Source organism: Scyliorhinus torazame, chromosome 6 (assembly GCF_047496885.1).
Source record: "Scyliorhinus torazame isolate Kashiwa2021f chromosome 6, sScyTor2.1, whole genome shotgun sequence".
Lineage (NCBI taxonomy): Eukaryota > Metazoa > Chordata > Chondrichthyes > Carcharhiniformes > Scyliorhinidae > Scyliorhinus > Scyliorhinus torazame.
In genome coordinates, this window is record NC_092712.1 from 279,010,550 (window position 1) to 279,031,226 (window position 20,677).

A 20,677-nucleotide genomic window follows, 5' to 3' on the forward strand; every position below is an offset into this window, starting at 1 on the left:
ACTCGACCCTCATTTGCTCCACCAACCGAGATAAATTCAACTTGTGCAACCGGCCCCAGTCCCGCGCCACCTGTATCCCTAAGTATCTAAAACTGTCCCCTACTAATCTAAACGGCAGCCCCCTCGGCCGACCCTCCTGGCCCCTCGCCTGGACTACAAACGACTCCCTTTTTGCCATGTTCAGTTCATACCCCGAGAACCGGCCAAGTTCCCTCAGGGTTCCCATGATTTCATCCATCCCAGCCACTGGATCCGTGATGTATAAGAGCAGGTCATTGGCGTATAGCGAAACTGTGTTCCTCCCGCGTACCAGCCCCTTCCAACCCCTAAAAGCTCTCAGGACAATTGCCAGCGGCTCTATTGCTAGCACAAACAGCAGTGGGAAGAGGGGGCACCCCTGCCTTGTCTCTCGGTACAGTCTAAAATAGTCAGACATCGTCCTTACACTAGCCTCCGGAGCCTGGTACAGCAGCCTAATGCAGTCGATAAAGCCCTCCCCGAACCCAAATTGTCCCGGCACTTCCCATAAATAGTCCCACTCAACCCGGTCAAAAGCCTTCTCAGCATCCATTGCCACAACTACTTCTACCTCCCTACTCTCCGGGGGCATCATGATCACATTCAGCAGCCTTCTTAGGTTGACCACCAACTGCCTGCCCTTGACGAACCCGGTTTGATCTTCCGTAATAACACCTGACACACAGTCCTCAATCCTAGCTGCCAAGAGCTTGGCCAGTAATTTAGCATCTACATTGAGCCGAGAGATCGGCCGATAGGACCCACATGCCTCTGGGTCTTTGTCCCGTTTCAATATCAGGAAGATGGTGGCCTGTGACATCGTCGGGAGTAAAACCTTCTGTCTCGCCACATTAAAAACCCTAACCAGCACTGGCCCCACTATCTCAGAGAACTTTTTGTAGAACTCCACCGGATACCCATCCGGCCCGGGGCTTTACCCGATTTGCATGGCCCTCAAGCCCACCAATATTTCTTCGGTCCTAATCGGGGCCCCCTACCAACCCCGTACCCACCTTTGGGAAGGTCAGACCATCCAGAAAGCACGTCATCCCCTCCGGCCCCGCGGGGGGCTCCGAGGCATAAGCTTACTATAGAAGTCCCTGAACACCTTGTTCAGCCCTGCCGGATCTCCTACCACGTTTCCCTATTTCCCTAGCCGCCTCCCTCTTCCTCAATTGCTGTGCCAGCATTCTACTGGCTTTCTCCCCATGCTCGCACCCCCTGCCTTCCTAAGCTGCTCTACTGCCTTACCTGTGGACAACACCCCAAACTCCGTCTATAGCCTTTGTCATTCCCTTAAAAGCTCTGCCCTCGGGGTCTCCGCATATCTCCTGTCTTATCTGTAAAATCTCCTTCACCAGTCAGTCCGTTTCTGCCCTGTCCGGCCTGTCCCTATGTGCTCGTATCGAGATCAGCTCCCCTCTCACCACTGCCTTTAGCGCCTCCCAGAGCACCACAGCTGAGACTTCCCCTGTGTCATTGACCTGCAGGTAGTTTTGCATACATTTCCTCACCCTCTCGCACACCGCCTCGTCTGCCAAAAGACTGATCTCTAGCCTCCATTGAGGGCGCTGAAAGCTTTCCTTACAGACCTGCATATCAACCCAATGTGGCGCATGGTCCGAAATAACGATTGCAGAATATTCTACGTCCGTCACCCCCGCCAGCAAATCCCTGCTCATAATCAGCCTGTACGAGTCCAGGTCAGGTATCTTCCCCAGCAGTCTCTTAATAAAATCCACATCATCCCAGTTTGGGGCACAAACAATGACCAAAACTACCCTCATCCCCTCGAGCTTGCATGACAAATGACACCTACTTAAAGTGTCTACTAAAGGACACCTACTTAACAAATGAGCACCATGACAAATCTGCCTCCCCCATCTGAGATTGTGCTACCCACCTCGAATTGCACCTGTTTGCTAACCAAAATCGCGACTCCCCGGGTTTTAGTATCCAGCCCCGAGTGGAAGACTGGCTAATCCAGCCCTTCCTTAATCTGACCTGGTCAGCTACTTTCAGATGAGTCTCCTGAAGCATTATTACGTCCGCCTTCAGCGCCCTCAGACGTGGGAACACACGTGCCCTCTTTACCGGCCCGTTTAACCCTCTAACGTTCCAGGTGATCAGCCTGGTTTTGGGGGTGTGTGTGTGGGCACGGTGCCGTGCCCCCCCCCCCCCCGGCTGATCGGCCATCCCCTTTCTTGGGGCCGCCCCTAGCCCCTGTATCGTGCTTCTCCTGGCCTGCCTCCTATTAGTTAAGATTTTTATGCCTTCTGGTGGAACTATGATCACATCTAATAAGGAAGTAGTAAATGGAACAATTTTATCACTGAATTTACATCTTTGACATGTTAGATACTGAATATTTTGTATCTCAGCACTATAACTATGCTACGATCATGGAACGCAGATTTATATTGTATTTATATCACAGATTTATGGCGGCACGGTGGTACAGTGGTTAGCATTGCTGCCTCAAAGAGCCAAGGACCAGGGTTCAATTTCGGCTTTGGACCACTGTCTGTGTGAAGTTTGTGCATTCTCCCTGTGTCAGTGTGAGTTTCCTCTGGGTGCTCCAGTTTCCTCACAGTCCAAAGATGAGCGCGTTAGGTGGTTTGGCCATGCTAAATTGCCCTTAGTGTCTAGGAATGTGTAGGTAAGGTTATGCTATGAGGTTACCGGGATAGGACAGGGTGGGTGCTCTTTCGAAGAGTGGGTGCAGACTTGATGGTTCAAATAGCCTCCTGTACTGTAGGGATTCTATAAATTCCTGCATTTAGACAATTAATTGTAGTTCAGTGATCACAAGATATTCAGCACAGGAATAGGCCATCCAAACTTAGGCTTATGCTGCACTTGAGCCTCCTCCATCTTTCTTCATCTTTCTTCATCTAAATCCATCAGCAGAATCCTCTGTTACCTTCACCCTCATACGTAAGGGCATCCATTCTATTTGCTTCAACCGCTGTGTGGTAACAAGCTCCATATACTGACTACTCTTTGGGTAAAGAAGTGTCTTTTGAGTTCCCCATTTGATTTCTTAGTTGCCATCTTGAATTGGTAAACTCTAGTTTTGCTCTCCCCTAACCCCACCCCCCAATGGAAAAATACAGATGAATATCTCCGCCTTGCAGAGACAGCCTTGACAGCAGGAGACTGGAGGATTTTGATGGAACCATATTCTGCTGGCTGTGCACCATATTTTTGCCTCTATGCGCTTTAGCTGGATTAGAATGTTGAATATGCTAATTAGTTCAAATTCTGACAATGGATTGAAATTCTTCCAGCACAAAAGTTAGGTGGGGTTATTGGGTTTATGGGGATAAGGTGGAGGTGTGGGCTTAAGTAGGGTGCTCTTTCCAAGGGCGGGTGCAGACTCAATGAGCCGAATGGCCTCCTGCACTGTAAATTCTATGATTCACAGGCTCTACTGTGGCAGAAAGTATCAGGATATCTGAGATGCGTGATGATTGAAGTCCTTTATTAATTTATCGGCGGTAGATCATAACTTGGAAGGCTTGCTGGTGCAGCCACTTCTCAGAAACTGGGGCGAAATTCTCCCCAAATGGCGCGATGTCCGCCGACTGGCGCCCAAAACGGCGCCAATCAGACGGGCATCGCGCCGCCCCAAAGGTGCAGAATGCTCCGCATCTTTGGGGGCCGAGCCCCAACATTGAGGGGCTAGGCCGACGCCGGAGGGATTTCCGCCCCGCCAGCTGGCGGAAACGGCCTTTGTTGCCCCGCCAGCTGGCGTGGAAATGACATGTCGGGGCGGCGCATGCGCGGGAGTGTCAGCGGCCGCTGACAATTTCCCGTGCATGCGCAGTGGGGAGAGTCTCTTCTGCCTCCGCCATGGTGGAGACTGTTGCGGAGGCGGAAGGGAAAGAGTGCCCCCACGGCACAGGCCCGCCCGCGGATCGGTGGGCCCCGATCGCGGGCCAGGCCACCGTGGGGGCACCCCCCCGGGGTCAGATCGCCCCGCGCCCCCCCCAGGACCCCGGAGCCCTCCCGCGCCGCCTTGTCCCACCGGTAAATATCAGAGAATGACCCCCCTGATATCTTGGCTAATGTACCTGCTGCAATGACAGCTGCTCCCCTCTTATTGAAAGCACCCCTCTGTTGCTGCTACCCACAATCTGATCATGGCCCAATGGACAAAATTCAGTTTATTTTTTCAATGTCTACTCTATCAAAATCTTTCATAATTTTTAAGGCCACCCCTCTTTGCAAGAGAAAAGAGACCTAGTGTGTTCATCATCTCCTAATAATTATAATGCCCCATTTCTGGTATCATCCTTGTGAATCCTTTCTGCACTCCCTCGAATGGCTTTTGTATATTTTCAATAATAAGCTGATCAGAATTATCTGAAGTAACCGAGAGAGAACATGCTGGAAAATCTCAGCACGTTAGGCAGCATCTGTAGTGAGAGAAAAGAGCTAATGTTTCCAGTCCAGATGACCCTTTGTCAAAGCTGTATGAAGGACTCCAGGAATGGTCAAACCAAAGTTCAATACAAGTTTTGCATAACTTATTTGCTTGACAATTCTATCCTTGGAGAAATAAATCTTCGTACTGGTTTACCTTATGGTTCCTCTACCCAACATAAATTCTTCCGGTGGAATTTTCCCACCTCGTGGTGGGCAGGGGAGGAGAATCTAGCAACAGGCAAAAACTTGGAAACCCGCCGGTGTAACACCAGTTTGCAATTCTCCCAATGGCAAGTTGGTTAATCGCTGCCTAGTGGAGCCATTTGCATTCATTTAATCTAATGTATGCTCGCCGGAATCACCTCACTCCTTCCAATCTTGAGTCACACAAACGGGAAATTACATTGGTCTCAAACCCATTTGGAAATGTGTAGCGTTCAGAAGTCCGAATTCAGTTTGCTGTGACTTTGTGGTGAGTGCAACATATGGCTTTGAGAGAGAGGATCAGCCATAACATATTGAGTGGCAGTGCAGGCTCGAAGGGCTGAATGGTGAATTAATCCAGATAAATAACTGTCCTTTACCTCTTCAAAATCCATGCTGACAATAATGTACTTTTGGTTTTTAGAGCAACAAAGAGATCTGAACAGAGCATTTGGCTAGACCCTTGTTTGAATAGTGCAAGATTTGGGGAGGATTAAAGTAGAAAGCAGAGACTGAAATTACCTCTTTTAAACAGAGGTTTTCTTTTATGCAGTTGAATTCTGATTTAATTAAAGTCTAGATAGCACTGTATTTGTTACTTTAGATTCTACATTTATTCTGTGATTTTATGAATAAAATGTAATGTTAATTTTTTAATTTTTTTCATTGCAAACAGAAAAGCAACTTGCATACACCAGGTAAGTTGAAATATATATATTTTTTTATAAAGTGCCCAATTCATTTTTTCCAATTAAGGGGCAATTTAGTGTGGCCAAGTCACCTAACCTGCACATCTTTGGGTTGTGGGGGTGAAACCCACGCAAACACAGGAAGAATGTGCAAACTCCACACGGACAGTGACCCAGAGCCGGGATCGAACCTGGGACCTCAACGCCGTGAGGCAGCAGTGCTACCCACTGTGCCACCGTGCTGCCCAGTTGAAATATATTTTAATATTCGCTGTATGACTTACACCATAAGACATAGGAGCAGAATTAGGCCAATTGGCCCATCAAGCCTGCTCCGCTATTCAATCGTGGCTGATAGTTTCTCATCCCCATTCGCCTGCCTTCTCCCCATAACCCTTGATTCCCTTATTAATCAAGAACCTATCTATCTCTGTCTTAAAGACACTCAATGACTTGGACTTCACAGCCTTCTGTGCCAATGAGTTCCGCAGATTCACCACCTACTAGCTGAAGAAAATCCTCCTCTTCGCTGTTTTGAAAGATCGTCCGAGTCTGGGCTCTCTGGTTCTAGTTTCTCCTACTGGTGGAAACATCCTCTCCACGTTCACTTTATCTAGGCCTCTCAGTATTCTGTAAATTTCAATAAGATCCCCACTCATCCTCCTAAACTCCATCGAGTACAGACTCTGAGTCCTCAACTGCTCCTCATATGACAAGTCCTTCATTCCAGGGATCATTCTTGTGAACCTCCTCTGGACCCTTTCCAAGGCCAGCACATCCTTTCTTAGATATGGGGCCCAAAGCTGCTTACAGTATTCCATATGGGATCTGACGAGAGCCTTGTACAGCCTCAACAGTACATCCCTGCTCTTGTATTCTAGCCCTCTCTACATGAATGCGAACACTGCGTTTGCCTTCTTAATTGCCAACTGAACCTGCATGTTAATCTTAAGAGAATCCTGAACGAGGACCCCTAAGTTCCATTGTGCTTCTGATTTCCGAAGCCTTTTCCCATTTAGAAAATAGTCTATGCCTCTATTCTTCCTACCTAAGTGCATTACCTCACAACTTTTCCACATTGTATTCCATCTGCCACTTCTTTGCCCACTCTACTAGCCTGTCTAGGTCCTTATGCAGTGAAGAGGAGAGCTGCTCCTTCATCAGACATCACCTGACGAAGGAGCAGCACTCTGAAAGCTTGCGATTTCAAATAAACTTGTTGGACTTTAACCTGGTGTGTGAGAATTCTTACTGTAACATTTTTCTAAAGATATCTATTATCGCAGTAACTGAAACCTGAAATGGCTTTAAGTTGAAACTGAACAGATCGGTTCCTTTATTCTTTAGTTAACAGTATTGTTTTAAAATCTGAACGTTTGGATTTTCACTTGTGGACTACGGCATCCTAATTTGACATTGCATTCATAAATACATACATTAGCAAACATTTGGCACTAAATTTATAATGATTCCTGTGGAAATCAACCTTTGCTTTGATTTTCCTTCCACATTTGTACTTGATTGCCTACAGAATGTCAATGAAAGTCTCACACTCTTAAGCCTTAATAAACTTGTATTAGTGAGATTGATGTACTTTAGAAGCTATTGTGTTCAATGAAGCTTGGAATGTCACTGAATATGCTGTTTTAACATCAGTAAGGATATATTTCACATTCAGGTCGAAGTTGGTCATTATTGCATCTGTTTTCCAGACAGAAACTTAACCAATTTCAGAGGGCTGTGCCCTATACCCCAAGGATGCCTGAAACACACCCAACACAGTATTGGTTGTGGATAATATTCAGTGTCGCTGGGGGTGGCTATCTAAATTAGGTGTGGGTGTAGCCTCTCAAGTAAGAAAAAGTTAAGTCTCATCCTTTTCTGTTTCAATTTGTTTGGAACCAAGAGGAGCACATGATTGGCTTTCACCTGTTGTCCTTTACTATTAATTTTCTACGGTTAATGGGAAATTTCTGTTCATGTTTCTCAATGTTATGTTTTCATTTGTAGCTTTAGCAAGTCCTGGAGGCCCCAATGCAGTGCGCACAAGTAATTTCACCATGGTTGGATCCCACAAGTTCTCACTCTCTTCAGTCGGAAACACAAAATTCCAACTAGATAAGGTTAGCAAACTGGAGTGCTACTTTGGTCACATTAACCTTCTGCCTGATTTTTGTTCCATTTTAGAAAGTCATGGGTGCATTTCTCCCATTGGGAGTCTTAAGTGAAACCCAGAGTGTTTCACTCCGGCGTCGGAGCCCGCTCCCAGCCCCCTATTCTCCCTCCCCTGGGGGGGCTAGGAGCGGTGTCGCGTCATTTACGCGGCGCCGTGTAAATGACGCGGCGAGTGCCGCGTAAATGGTGTCACCCACGAATGCGTGGGTTGGCTGGTGCCAACCCGCGTATGCGCGGTTGCCGTCCTCCCCGAGGCCGTCCCGCAAGTAGATGTCGGATGGATCTTGCGGGGCGGCGGAGGAAAGGAGGTCCTCCAGAGAGACCGGCCCGCCGATCGGTGGGCACCGATCGCGGGCCAGACCCCATTTGAGGGCCCCCCCCCCCCCCCCAGCGTTCCCGCCGGCAGTGACCAGGTGTGGATGGCGCTGGCGAGAACCCGTCATATTGGGCAGGCCGCTCGCCGGATTCTCCCAGCGACCAGCCGTGATTCTCGGCGCGCCAGTTTGGGGGGGGGGGGGGGAGAGAATCGGGTGCGGGCGGCATGGCGGGACACGCGCGTCGCCCCGGCGATTCTCCCGCCTGGTGGGGGCGAGAATTCCGTCCCATGTATTTGCTTGTTTAAAATACTATTGTGATATTTTGTGAAAAGACTTCAACTGTACACATCATTGATGGATTTTTTTCTGCTATTGAATCTCGAATATTTAATTCTGAGACTTAATTTGAAATTGCAATGCTCATGTAAATTTATTTAAACTTCAGTAGCATGTCTTGGGATGCGCCTTTCTATTTAAAATGAAAAGTATCAAACCTGAATCGGTTATAATTGTAAGGAATATTTGATATGGAGTTAATTGCATGATTTGTATGTCTAATTAAAATTACACCATCAAGACACATTACACACTGCAGATACTTGCAAATTGATTTTTTTCCTGTAGGTTTGAGTGCTTCTTTGAATTGATGTTCATTGTACTGATATTTGGTTATCAATTGCAAGATTTCTGCATTGCAAATTCTGTCACCAGTTTGATTTGAATGGGGTCACATTGCATTATTACCAAGACTTATTTGGCCAGTCCATCTTCCAAATATCCAATTCTCACTCTGGAGTCGGCATTAAGATCAAGCTATGTTTAGGTAGCCAAGCTGTACAACAACTTTTTTGGGGGGAGAAACTTATTGGTTTTGGATCACCTTCCTCACACACTCGTGCTCTGCTAACGAATGCCTTCTAGATTTGCAGCCCATGTTCCGAGAAGTATCTATCCATTTTAGGGTGGATCTTTGCTCCAGCGCCTATCTGTGAAGCTTCTCTTGTTGCAAGCTCCATAGGTGTGGCAGCTTCCACAGCACCTGAGTTAAATCAGTTACATTAAGCAGCTTCCTCTGAATTGCTTCACTGCGTAATCCACAAACCAACCTGTCTTGAAGAGTATCATCCAAATGTTGTGCCAAATTCACAATATCTAGCCAATCTTAAAGGTGCTTTGAACTGTAAAATGGTTTCACCTTCTCCCTGGCAGTGGAATCAGAACCTTTCTGAAATCAATAACTGTTTAGGATTGAAATGACCCTCTAAAATTTTCCATAATTCACTGAAGGACTTGTCTCTTGGTTTTTCTGGGTGAACAAGATTCTGTAGCCACAAACGTTTTACCGCCAACTGAGCTGAGAAATCCTCCGGTGTCTGATTAGCTATTAAAAACAATTGGAATCTTTCTTATTAATTCCATGTTTCATAATCCTCATCAAACATGTCCATGGCACCCATTTGTCCCGCCGCTATTTTTGGATCCTGGCTCCTAGGGGATGGTTATCAGTCCTCTTCCTCCACTTCCACCTTTCCAATTAACAATCATCTTGGAAATCTTTTCCTTTTATGCCCAAGTCTTTTGACTTTTCGCCCAAGTAGTGGCCTGTGCAGAGTCGGTAGATTTCAAAATCCCCGTTCCCCGCAGCATGTGTAGCTTTGTCATGTGTGCGGTTCCTGCAGCCCAAATCCAACTCCCAACACCAGCAAGTCTTCCCCACTGTCGGTCTTCTTACTCACAGATGCTGTTGAAAACCTTTGTTACACAACTGCCGCTGATGTGAAGGTGTATGTGTGTCCAGGTCCAGTCCTGAGACTCGTCTGTTGCTGCCGATGACCCAGGTTCGATTCCAGCCATGGGTCACTGTCCGTGTGGAGTTTGCACGTTCTCCCAAGTGTCTGTGTAGATCTCACCCCCACAGCCCAGTACCCATGTACCACTTGTAACAATTATCCAATCAATCGCCTGATTCATCACTGTGTTTTATGGTGTTTTCGTGTCTGCTGCTTCTGTAGTTCTGTTTATTTTCACAACAGATTTGTTGTTGCTCATGTGCTCCAATGAAGTGTTTCAGTCTTTTGTGCTTGAGTGCAATCTCAGGGGTCACCAGTGATCCACTGCTTGGAAGCATTAAAGTAAAATTCATGAAAACAAATTGGTATAAATTCACTGCTTGTGTCATGAACCTCCCTGGAGACAGCAGTAGACCGAATGAAAAGGCCCTCAATTGGTATGTGTCTCCCGATAACCAGTTTAGAACGATTGTTTAGATAATCAAATATGAATAGTGTTTGGAGGAGAAACAGAATATAGACGTTTGGGAACATATGTTAATGTATAGTCAAGGAGGTTGATGGGAGCAGACAACTGAATATACAGAAGGCATAATCAAAGAACAACAAATGTAAAGTTGCCCGGTTCCTGAAAAGCAGTCTATCCGTCTCCGAAAGTGGACAGGCCAGTTTCCAGCCATCAAACCTGAAGGCCAGGTTTTCAGCAAACAAGCCTCTAAGTCTTGGAGCCAAGGCAGTGTAGTAAACCTTTGAAACAGCAATTTTAAAATATATTCGCTGGACCAGAGTAAAGACAGTAGATTTGAGTATCATCCCTGTAGTGTGTGGTAATTATAACTGGTTATTCAATTTGAATGTTGTTTGGGGAACCGGGGAAGTGGGGAAGTCTGAGTTCAGGTATCGTAGATATTAGTAATTCATGTACCTTAATTACGTGAGCGTAGTGTGTTTGTATTTGCCTTTTTACTTTAATAAATAGTCTTTATTAATTGTCACACGACAACTGGGCTGTATATTCTGACTGGCATGTCACTTGTTTCCTCATGTAAATCTATAGACCCCCACAAACCGATGTTTTAAGCTGGGATATCCTTGCAAATAACATCAGCATGCTTCGTGACACTTTTAAAGCCACCAATCTAACTGACCCAAAATATAAAATTGATAACTCCTTTTAGATTTTATTTGCCTGAGTTTGTAGTGGTACAGGGTTTTCCACTTTGTGTCTCAATTTAACATGGAAATAATTTGTATTTTATTTAATCAGAAAATTAGTCAACTTTTTTTAGTGTAGTTTTGATTTTTTTTTTACATCTGGAACAGAAATCTCTACAAGCCTGAGGGATATATCAAAATAAAGTAACATGAACTCACAAAATAGAAAGCTTGAGATAAATAAAACTATGCAGCTGTGTTAACTCATGATCAGGCATAGAGGATTTGGTATGACTACACTGCAGCTGGATTTAAAACTGAATTGTTGCAATTCTGTAACTAGCTCTATCTAGCCTTGTCTGACTTGTGAGCATCAATATGAGCAGCATAATAACGATAGGATGAATACAGCCTTTACACTGTTCTTTGAGAAGTCTTTGTAACATTACACGGCCCTTGGTAATACTGCACTATGCAAATATTTTAGTGGCAGTCAGTGGCTATTAACATCATTGTCATGATATTCAAACACACACATCATGATGGACACACTAACAGGCAAATCAGAGTACACAACACCACAACCAATCACAGACAAGAACACCAACCACATAAAAAGCACGAGCACGACACCTGGAGGTCGGTAGGTCTGGGGAGAAGGAAGCATGAAAGAGCTGTTGAAACACCACAAGCAGGGAGCCCCCCACGTGCAGAGTGCAAAGACCAAGTTGTAAATAGTGAGTTTAAATAAACAAGCGTTGTACCATATGCAACTGTGTTGGCTCTTCTGTGTGTTAGAACACCCAACACCACATGGTACAGGAGTGGATCGATACCTGCCTACCAACCTGCCATTCTGGACATGGACCACACCGGCAAACCGCAGCCGATGCAAGTCACGGGGAACCTAGGCACCAACTGGAAGCTCTACAGGCAGCGATTTGACCTGTACATCCGTGCCACCGAAAAACAGAATGTCTCGGATGATTCGAAGATTGCAATGCTCCTCTTCTACGCAGGCCCCCACCCAAATGATGTCTTTAATTCACTGGTGTTCGAGGAAGGCGAAAACCAGGCCAAATATGACACGGTCATCCTCAAAATGGACCAGCACTTTCAAACTGAAGTAAACGAAACTTTCGAAAGATACATCTTTCAGCAACGCCTGCAAGGTAAGGAGGAGCTTTTTCAACCCTTTTTGACGCACCTCCGGATTCTGGCGCAGTCCTGCGGTTACGGCACCACCACAGAGTCCATGATCAGGGACCAGATTGTTTTTGGCGTTGCCTCCAGTGGCCTACGCCAGCAGCTTCTTAAAATAAAGAGCCTCACCTTAGCGTCTGCTGTGGAAGCCTGTGTCCTCCATGAGAATGCTGCCTGCCGTTTTGCCCGATTTCAGGCGTCCGAGTTGGCACGGAGGGGGTCCCCAGCCGTCGAATCGGCAAGCCAGGCCGCCCACGACGTTGAACGCATCCAGGCCGTCGATTTCTTCCCGCCCCACGGCCCGGACGACAGCGGCCGCTTCCCGCGCTTTTCGCGGTCTCCCGCGCAGGTGCGCGCCAAGAATAACGGCCACAACGAGGGACGCACTGCGCAGGCGCGCCCACCGCAAGATCGCACTGCGCATGCGCAGTGGCGCAACGAACGCCGTGACGTCATGACGTGCAGCAAGTGTGGAGGTCTACACTTAAAAGGGCAATGTCCTGCAAAATACCAACAGTGCAACAGATGTGCCATGATAGGCCACTACGCAGCCCGCTGTCGTGCGGCTCAACCCATGGATCCGGCGCATCCTCGACAACCTCGCACACGAGTCAGGACCGTCCAGCCCACGCATCAAGACTTCCAGTTAAGTGATGCAGATGACCAGGATGACTTCAGAGTTGCCGTCATTGATGTCAACAAGGTCAATGCCATCAATCCAGACGATGAGTGGTGTGCCACCCTGACGGTCAACCCGAATTCGTCGCAAACCCATTAGAATGGACTTATAATACAGTTCATATGTTTAATAAGTTGGACAATTTTACATGATAACCTGTTGTTGTTTATCGTTCCAGATGTCGTCTGACTGGACAACTGTTCAAAATTTTTTTTCTTCTTCTCTCGTTCGCATTTCTGTTATGTTATGGTACAACTGGATTCATGTGACGCACTCGACATCGCCCCATGTACATAGTTCCGTCATAGACACATGCTGCACACGACACACACACACTCTTAGATGCACTCACGTCACGATCATATTTATTACCACGTAGGCACATATCTTTGTAAAAAGGGGGGATGTCATGATATTCAAACACACACATCATGATGGACACACTAACAGGCAAATCAGAGTACACAACACCACAACCAATCACAGACAAGAACACCAACCACATAAAAAGCACGAGCACGACACCTGGAGGTCGGTAGGTCTGGGGAGAAGGAAGCATGAAAGAGCTGTTGAAACACCACAAGCAGGGAGCCCCCCACGTGCAGAGTGCAAAGACCAAGTTGTAAATAGTGAGTTTAAATAAACAAGCGTTGTACCATATGCAACTGTGTTGGCTCTTCTGTGTGTTAGAACACCCAACACCACAATCATCAGGCAAGCTGATATTCATTAAACAGTGCTAAATATTTCTGATATTGAAATTTTCATCACAATCTTATCAACTGGTAGCCTTACGGTCACAGTTCTATTGTGCAAAACAAAATAACAATCTTACTTGTGTATTAGCAACAAACTGACCAGTTAGAACACTGATTAAAAGCATTGACCAAATGTAATATGCACTTTGATTCTTTACAGGTTCCCTTCTTGTCTCCCCTTGAAGGTCACATTTATGTAAAACTGCAGTGCCAAGTTGGTTCCACAGTTGTTGGGGAACGTGGATTTTTGGTAAGCTTCTTTTGGTCAAAATAACAATCTCTTATAATTGCTCTTTGTTTTGAAGAATTAATGATTCATTTGAAAAAAGAAGAAGAAGCAAGCTTGTATTTAAATAAGTTTTCATATCCTCCGGCTATCACAACGGTTTAATAGTCAATTAATGTTTTGTTCACAAGTTATATCCTTTCTGCACATCCATATGGGCGAGTGTGAAGACTCAGTGCACACGTGCAATCCCAAAACAATATCATGCATGCACCTAGGTTACAGAGAGCGGACTGGAGAGGAAACTGAAAATGGGGCTTGCTGAAGAACAATTCCTTATTGAGCTTGGAGGCTTAGCAAGCTGATTGCTCCCTGCTTCTGGTGGGCGTGTGTACTGGTGGTGGACAGCCAAATGGTTGGCGTATTGGAAATTGTTGTCACTCTTCTAGGAGGAGAATGGATGTGTACCGGAGCTTTTACACGGGGCACCTGAAGCCACAGGGACATGGTGGAAGAGCTTCTCAGCTGTGTTGATATGCTTGGCAGTAGGTTCGGTTGAAGCAGAAGGTGAAAGGCAGCCTTGCCACATGCGCTGTCCAGAAAGAGTGTCTGCCACTGTGGTTCTGCTCATGCTGTGCCAGGTTATTGGATTTTGTTAAATATTTCTACATTGACCTTGCAGTTGTAGCCTTGACCTTGATTCCTTCATTTGAATTTAGGATTTTTTAATCATTTCCAAAAGGAAAATGAACATAAAGTTCTTAAAGCAACTAAAGTTTTATTTTATATCTGTCAATAACACTTATATTTGCAATAGCAGAACACTAGATAAGAGAGCTTTCACAAAGCTAACTCCAGCTCCACTTTGGACATTTTACCATCTCACATGAATTTTCACCTTCCTCAGTCATACTGCACAATAATAGTGGTACTCTGAAATCTGGAACCTGCTTAACCATAACTGAATCAAATTATATATTGCAGGAGCCTGAGCTACTCTACAACAGGCAGAATCAAATTACACATTCAAACAAATAGCTGGGTGGTATGTCTTCAAGGCAACCAGTCAAAAATCTGATCTAACCACTTGTGTTGCAAATAATTAATTTGAAGTATAGTCATGACAGCAATGTGATATATCTGTTTGGTGGCATTGCTTGAGGAATACATATTGGCCACTACACGTATGAGGCATTGCACTCATCTTTATAGTTTGTCATGTGATATTTTATGCCCACCTGAGAAAGCAGACAGGACCTTTAGCTTAATGTTTCATCCAAAAGATGGTACCACTGACATTACTCTAGTACAATGATTTTTAACCGGTGTACTGTGGCACATGTGCTGCGAAAAGGGTGCAAGTATGCTGTGGCAGTAGGCCAGGCTCCAATCCCTGGCTGAGGAAATTACAAGCTATTTAAAGTGCTGGTTCGCCACGCTCGCTGTCACATGCCTCTGTACAAAACAAAGGCAATAAAATGCCTGCAAGTCCTACTTGTTCCTTGTTTTCTGCTGTGAAACGACTCGTCTGAGGCATCCTGAAAGTTCACTCCTGTTACGGCCTGTTCCCCCTCAACCCCAGCTATCTCCCACTTAGTTTTAAACCTAAGCATCCAAGCAACATTCTCCTTAGTTTGTGCACAGTCTAATTTGCATCTTTTCTTTGCAATATATGAAGACTACTTTCCTTTTAAACTGTCCCCAGTAAAATTCATTTATTGTTTACTTCCTCCTCTTTTCGGTTTTTACACAGTTGTAATTAAGTTCTGATCATTGTGTCCAAGATCTACTCTTAGGAGCAGGAGTAGGACATTCAGCCCTTTGAGCCTGTCCCGCCATTTAATGAAATCATGGCTGATCTGTGGCCTAACTCCACATTGGCCTTTGCTCATATCCTTTAATAGCTTTGCTTAACAAAAATCTAGCTATCGCAGATTTAAAATTAACAACTGTTCTAGCCTCAACTGCTGTTCGTGGGCGAGAGTTTGAAACCTCTACCACCCTTTGAGCAAAGAAATGCTTCCTAACATCTCTCCTGAACGGCCTAGCCCTAATGTTTAGACACTGCCCCCGTTTTAGAATCTCCAACCAGTGGAAATAGTTTGTCTCTATCTACCCCGTCTCTCCCAGTTAATATCTTGAATACTTTGATCAGATCACCCCTTAACCTTCTAAATTCTGGTGAAAATATGCCTAGTTTGTGTAATCTCCCCTCATAACTTAACCCCTGTAAGTCCAGGTATTATTTTTGTAAACCTATGTTGCGCTCCTTCCAAGACTAATATATCCTTCCTAAGGTGTGGTGCCCAGAGCTGTTCACAGTACTCCAAGTGGGGTCTAACTAGGGCTTTGTATAGCTGCAGCATAACATCTGTGTCTTTATACTCCAATCCTCTACATATAAAACCTAGCGTTCCGTTAGCCTTTTTGATTATTTTCTGCACTTGTTTGTGGCATTTTAAAGAAGTATACACCTGAATCTCCAAGCCTCTTTGGGCATCCACTGTACTTAACCTCTTCCAATTTAGAATGTACCCTGCTCTAACATTTTTTGGTCCAAAATGGATAACCACACACTTGCTTACAAGGAATTCCATCTGCCACAATTTTGACCATTCACCTAATCTGTCAATATCTCTGTGCAATTTCATGCTATCATCTAGGCTGTCTACAATGCCATCTAACTTTGTATCATCAGCACATTTGAATATATGGCTTTCTATGCCATCATCCAAGTCATTAATGTATAATGTGAATAATTAAGGCACCAACATCTGTGGTACACCACTAGTCACCTCCTGCCAATTAGTGTAATTACACATTATCCCCACTCTCTGTCGCCTGCCACTCTAATTTCCTAACCATGTCAATAATTTGCCCTGAACACCATGGGCTTCCACCTTAACTACCAGTCTCTTATGTGGGACTTTATCAAATGCCTTCCAGAAGTCCAAATATATAACAGACATTCTTGAACGAATACTTTTCTTCTGTATTTACAAATGAGAGGGGGCATATTGTTAGAGGACAGTGTGAAACAAACTGGTAAGCTCGAGGAAATACTTGTTAGTGTTGATTCCCAAATTTCTTTCTCTGTCAGTCTGGCCTCAATAAAAGTCGAGATGGATTTGCAAGTAAAAATAAGTTATTTTATTCAGCTTGCAAGCTACCTAGTCCACAGTGGTACAGACAACATGTTGCTGTCTGCAGTCCCGGGAACTAAGTGAAGGTCCCAGACAAAGAGATCAGTACTCATACATTCAAATGGCATCAAGTTTCACATACTCGACACCCATCGGTCATCCTATGTCCCTCCTGACTTGTTTGATCTATTCTGATTGGCTCACTTCCAATCCCTTTCTCCGGCCCCTATCAATGCAGCATCACTCTCATAGACACACCTCTTCCTGCTTTTTCCATGCGGTCTCAAATCCCTTTGTCTCTACCTGCCAGAATCAAAGTGGCTTATTTCTACATTACATTAACTAATATCTCTAAAGTAACTATTTTATATCACATTCGTCATTAGGAAGGAACATGTGTTGGGCGTTTTGAAAAACTTGAGGATAGACAAGTCCCCCGGGCCTGACGGGATATATCCAAGGATTCTATGGGAAGCAAGAGATGAAATTGCAGAGCCGTTGGCAATGATCTTTTCGTCCTCACTGTCAACAGGGGTGGTACCAGTGGATTGGAGAGTGGCGAATGTCGTGCCCCTGTTCAAAAAAGGGACTAGGGATAACCCTGGGAATTACAGGCCAGTTAGTCTTACTTCGGTGGTAGGCAAAGTCATGGAAAGGGTACTGAAGGATAGGATTTCTGAGCATCTGGAAAGACACTGCTTGATTAGGGATAGTCAGCACGGATTTGTGAGGGGTAGGTCTTGCCTTACAAATCTTATTGAATTCTTTGAGGAGGTGACCAAGCATGTGGATGAAGGTAAAGCAGTGGATGTAGTGTACATGGATTTTAGTAAGGCATTTGATAAGGTTCCCCATGGTAGGCTTCTGCAGAAAGTAAGGAGGCATGGGATAGTGGGAAATTTGGCCAGTTGGATAACGAACTGGCTAACCGAGAGAAGTCAGAGAGTGGTGGTGAATGGCAAATATTCAGCCTGGAGCCCAGTTACCAGTGGCGTACCGCAGGGATCAGTTCTGGGTCCTCTGCTGTTTGTGATTTTCATTAATGACTTGGATGAGGGAGTTGAAGGGTGGGTCAGTAAATTTGCAGACAATACGAAGATTGGTGGCGTTGTGGATAGTGAGGAGGGCTGTTGTCGGCTGCAAAGAGACATAGATAGGATGCAGAGCTGGGCTGAGAAGTGGCAGATGGAGTTTAACCCTGAAAAGTGTGAGGTTGTCCATTTTGGAAGGACAAATATGAATGCGGAATACAGGGTTAACGGTAGAGTTCTTGGCAATGTGGAGGAGCAGAGAGATCTTGGGGTCTATGTTCATACATCTTTGAAAGTTGCCACTTAAGTGGATAGAGCTGTGAAGAAGGCCTATGGTGTGCTAGCGTTCATTAACAGAGGGATTGAATTTAAGAGCCGTGAGGTGATGATGCAGCTGCACAAAACTTTGGTACGGCCACATTTGGAGTACTGTGTACGGTTCTGGTCGTCTCATTTTAGGAAGAATGTGGAAGCTTTGGAAAAGGTGCAAAGGAGATTTTCCAGGATGTTGCCTGGAATGGAGAGTAGGTCTTACGAGGAAACGTTGAGGGTGCTAGGCCTTTTCTCATTAGAAGGGAGAAGGATGAGGGGGCGACTTGATAGAGGTTTATAAGATGATCAGGGGAATAGATAGAGGAGACAGTCAAAGACTTTTTCCCCGGGTGGAACAAACCATTACAAGGGGACATACATTCAAGGTGAATGGTGGAAGATATAGGGGCGATGTCAGAGGTAGTTTCTTTACCCAGAGAGTAGTGGCGGCATGGAATGCACTGCCTGTGGAAGTAGTTGAGTCGGAAACATTAGGCACCTTCAAGCAGCTATTCGATAGGTACATGGATTACGGTAAAATGATATAGTGTAGATTTATTTGTTCTTAAGGGCAGCACGGTAGCATTGTGGATAGCACAATTGCTTCGCAGCCCATGGTCCCAGGTTCGATTCCGGCTTGGGTCGCTGTCTGTGCGGAGTCTGCACATCCTCCCCGTGTGTGCGTGGGTTTCCTCCGGGTGCTCCGGTTTCCTCCCGCGGTCCGGGGATGTGCGGGTTGGGTGGATTGGCCATGGTGGATTGCCCTTGGTGTCCAGGATTACCCTTGGTGTTGGGTGGAGATGTTGACTTTGGGTGGGGTGCTCTTTCCAGGAGCCGGTGCAGACTCGATGGGCCGAATGGCCTCCTGCACTGTAAATTCAATGATAATCTGTGATTAATCTAGGACAAAGGTTCGGCACAACATCGTGGGCCGAAGGGCCTGTTCTGTGCTGTATTTTTCTATGTTCTATTCCCCTGACCACTACCGTAATCACCTCTTCAAAAAATTCAATAAGATTAGTCAGGCATGACCATCCTTTCACGAATACATGCTGGCTCTCCCCGATCGACCGCAATTTTTCAAAGTGTTCAGTTACCCCAAACTAACCCTGATTATAGACTCCAACAATTTCTCCACCACACATGTTCGGCTAACCGGTCTTTAATTACCTGGTTTCCCTCTTCTTAAAAAGTGGAGTGACATGTGCAATTTCCGAATACTGAGGGACTACTCCTGAATCTAGGGAACTCAGGAAGATGATAGTTGGGACTACAATGTGCTCCCCTACTTCCTATAACACCCTCGGATGGACACCGTCAGGTCACTCTTTAGTTCCACTAATGTCCCAGTTACTGATGCTGTACTTGCGTTAATTGTATTAAGTCCATGTCCTTTATCGACTTACGTTTTTTTGGGACTTCCGGAAAGTTATCCTCCTTTTCAACTGCAAATACTGAGGCAAAGTAATTGTTCAACATGTCTGCCATTTCCGCATTATCATTGACAATATCTCAATTTTCAGCTTTTAGTGGGGCTACATTGCTCTTGACCACCTGCTTTCCCTTTATGTTGATGTCCCTTGAAAGTTTCCTTTCACAATCCCTTTTAGTAACTCTTATAAGCTGCTTTGTGACCCTTTGCTGGTCTTTGTATCCATCCTATTTGTCCGTATCTGTGTTTTGTTTTGCATTTTTGTATGCCCTTTTAATTTTATGCTGTCCCTAACCTCTCTAGTTGTCCCTGGATGTTTCTTTTTGTGAAGTGGAACTGTTTCCTCTCAAGGATGTGTATTTGTTCTGTATCTCATTAAATGTTTCTTTAAATATTCTCCATTGATCTTTCGTCATTTGACCCATTAACATATCTTCCCAGTTTACCGTGGACAGTCTCTCTCGTCCTGTTAAAGTCAGCCTTGCCCAAGTCTAAAATTGTAGTATCTGAATTGTGTTTTTCACTTTCAAAAGCTACACTGAATTCATCATGTGGTCACTATTTGATAAATGTTCGCATAGTAAGACTACTAATTAAATTTAGCTCAATACTCATAACTAAATCTAATGGTGGTGTGTTCCTACGTCTGCTGTCCTTGTCCTGGGTGGTAGAGGTTACAGCTTTAGAAGGTGCCTTCGAGAAGGAAGCTTGGTGAGTTCCTGCAATGCACCCTGCAGGTTATACACACTGCTGGCAATGTGCATCAGTGGTGGAGGGAGTGAATGTTTACGGCAGTAGTTTACAATCGGTGTGCCCAGCGGCGCCAGTGTTTCATCTCCATGGATAGGGACACCAGGTGGCCCCATCCCTTGCATGTGATTGTCCACTGTCGGTTCGCTACATAATTTTGTGGCGTTTGAGCAATCGATTCCACTGAAAAAAATAGTTGGGTGTGTTGTGGAATTTTTTACTTTCCTGAAGTATACCATTTTGCTGAAAAGGTTGGGAACCAGTGCAGTAGTAGGGCATCTAGATTATGTGTTCATGTCTCTGGAGTAGGGCTGGAGCCTGTGACCCTCTGGTTTAAAAAATCTGGGTGCTTAAAAAGATTTGG

General features: G+C 45.3%; 1 protein-coding gene across 5 annotated transcripts in view; it reads left to right on the forward strand.

Moving 5' to 3' along the window:
- anln (anillin, actin binding protein) overlaps window positions 1-20,677 on the forward strand; it is a 194,259-nt gene that overhangs the window by 142,734 nt on the left and 30,848 nt on the right. For all 5 annotated transcript variants that reach the window (XM_072509741.1, XM_072509744.1, XM_072509742.1 and 2 more), the window contains 3 exons: window positions 5,330-5,351; window positions 7,353-7,465; window positions 13,580-13,669. In XM_072509741.1, the coding sequence (XP_072365842.1) occupies window positions 5,330-5,351; window positions 7,353-7,465; window positions 13,580-13,669 (225 nt within the window). The remainder of the gene's footprint in view (window positions 1-5,329; window positions 5,352-7,352; window positions 7,466-13,579; window positions 13,670-20,677) is intronic.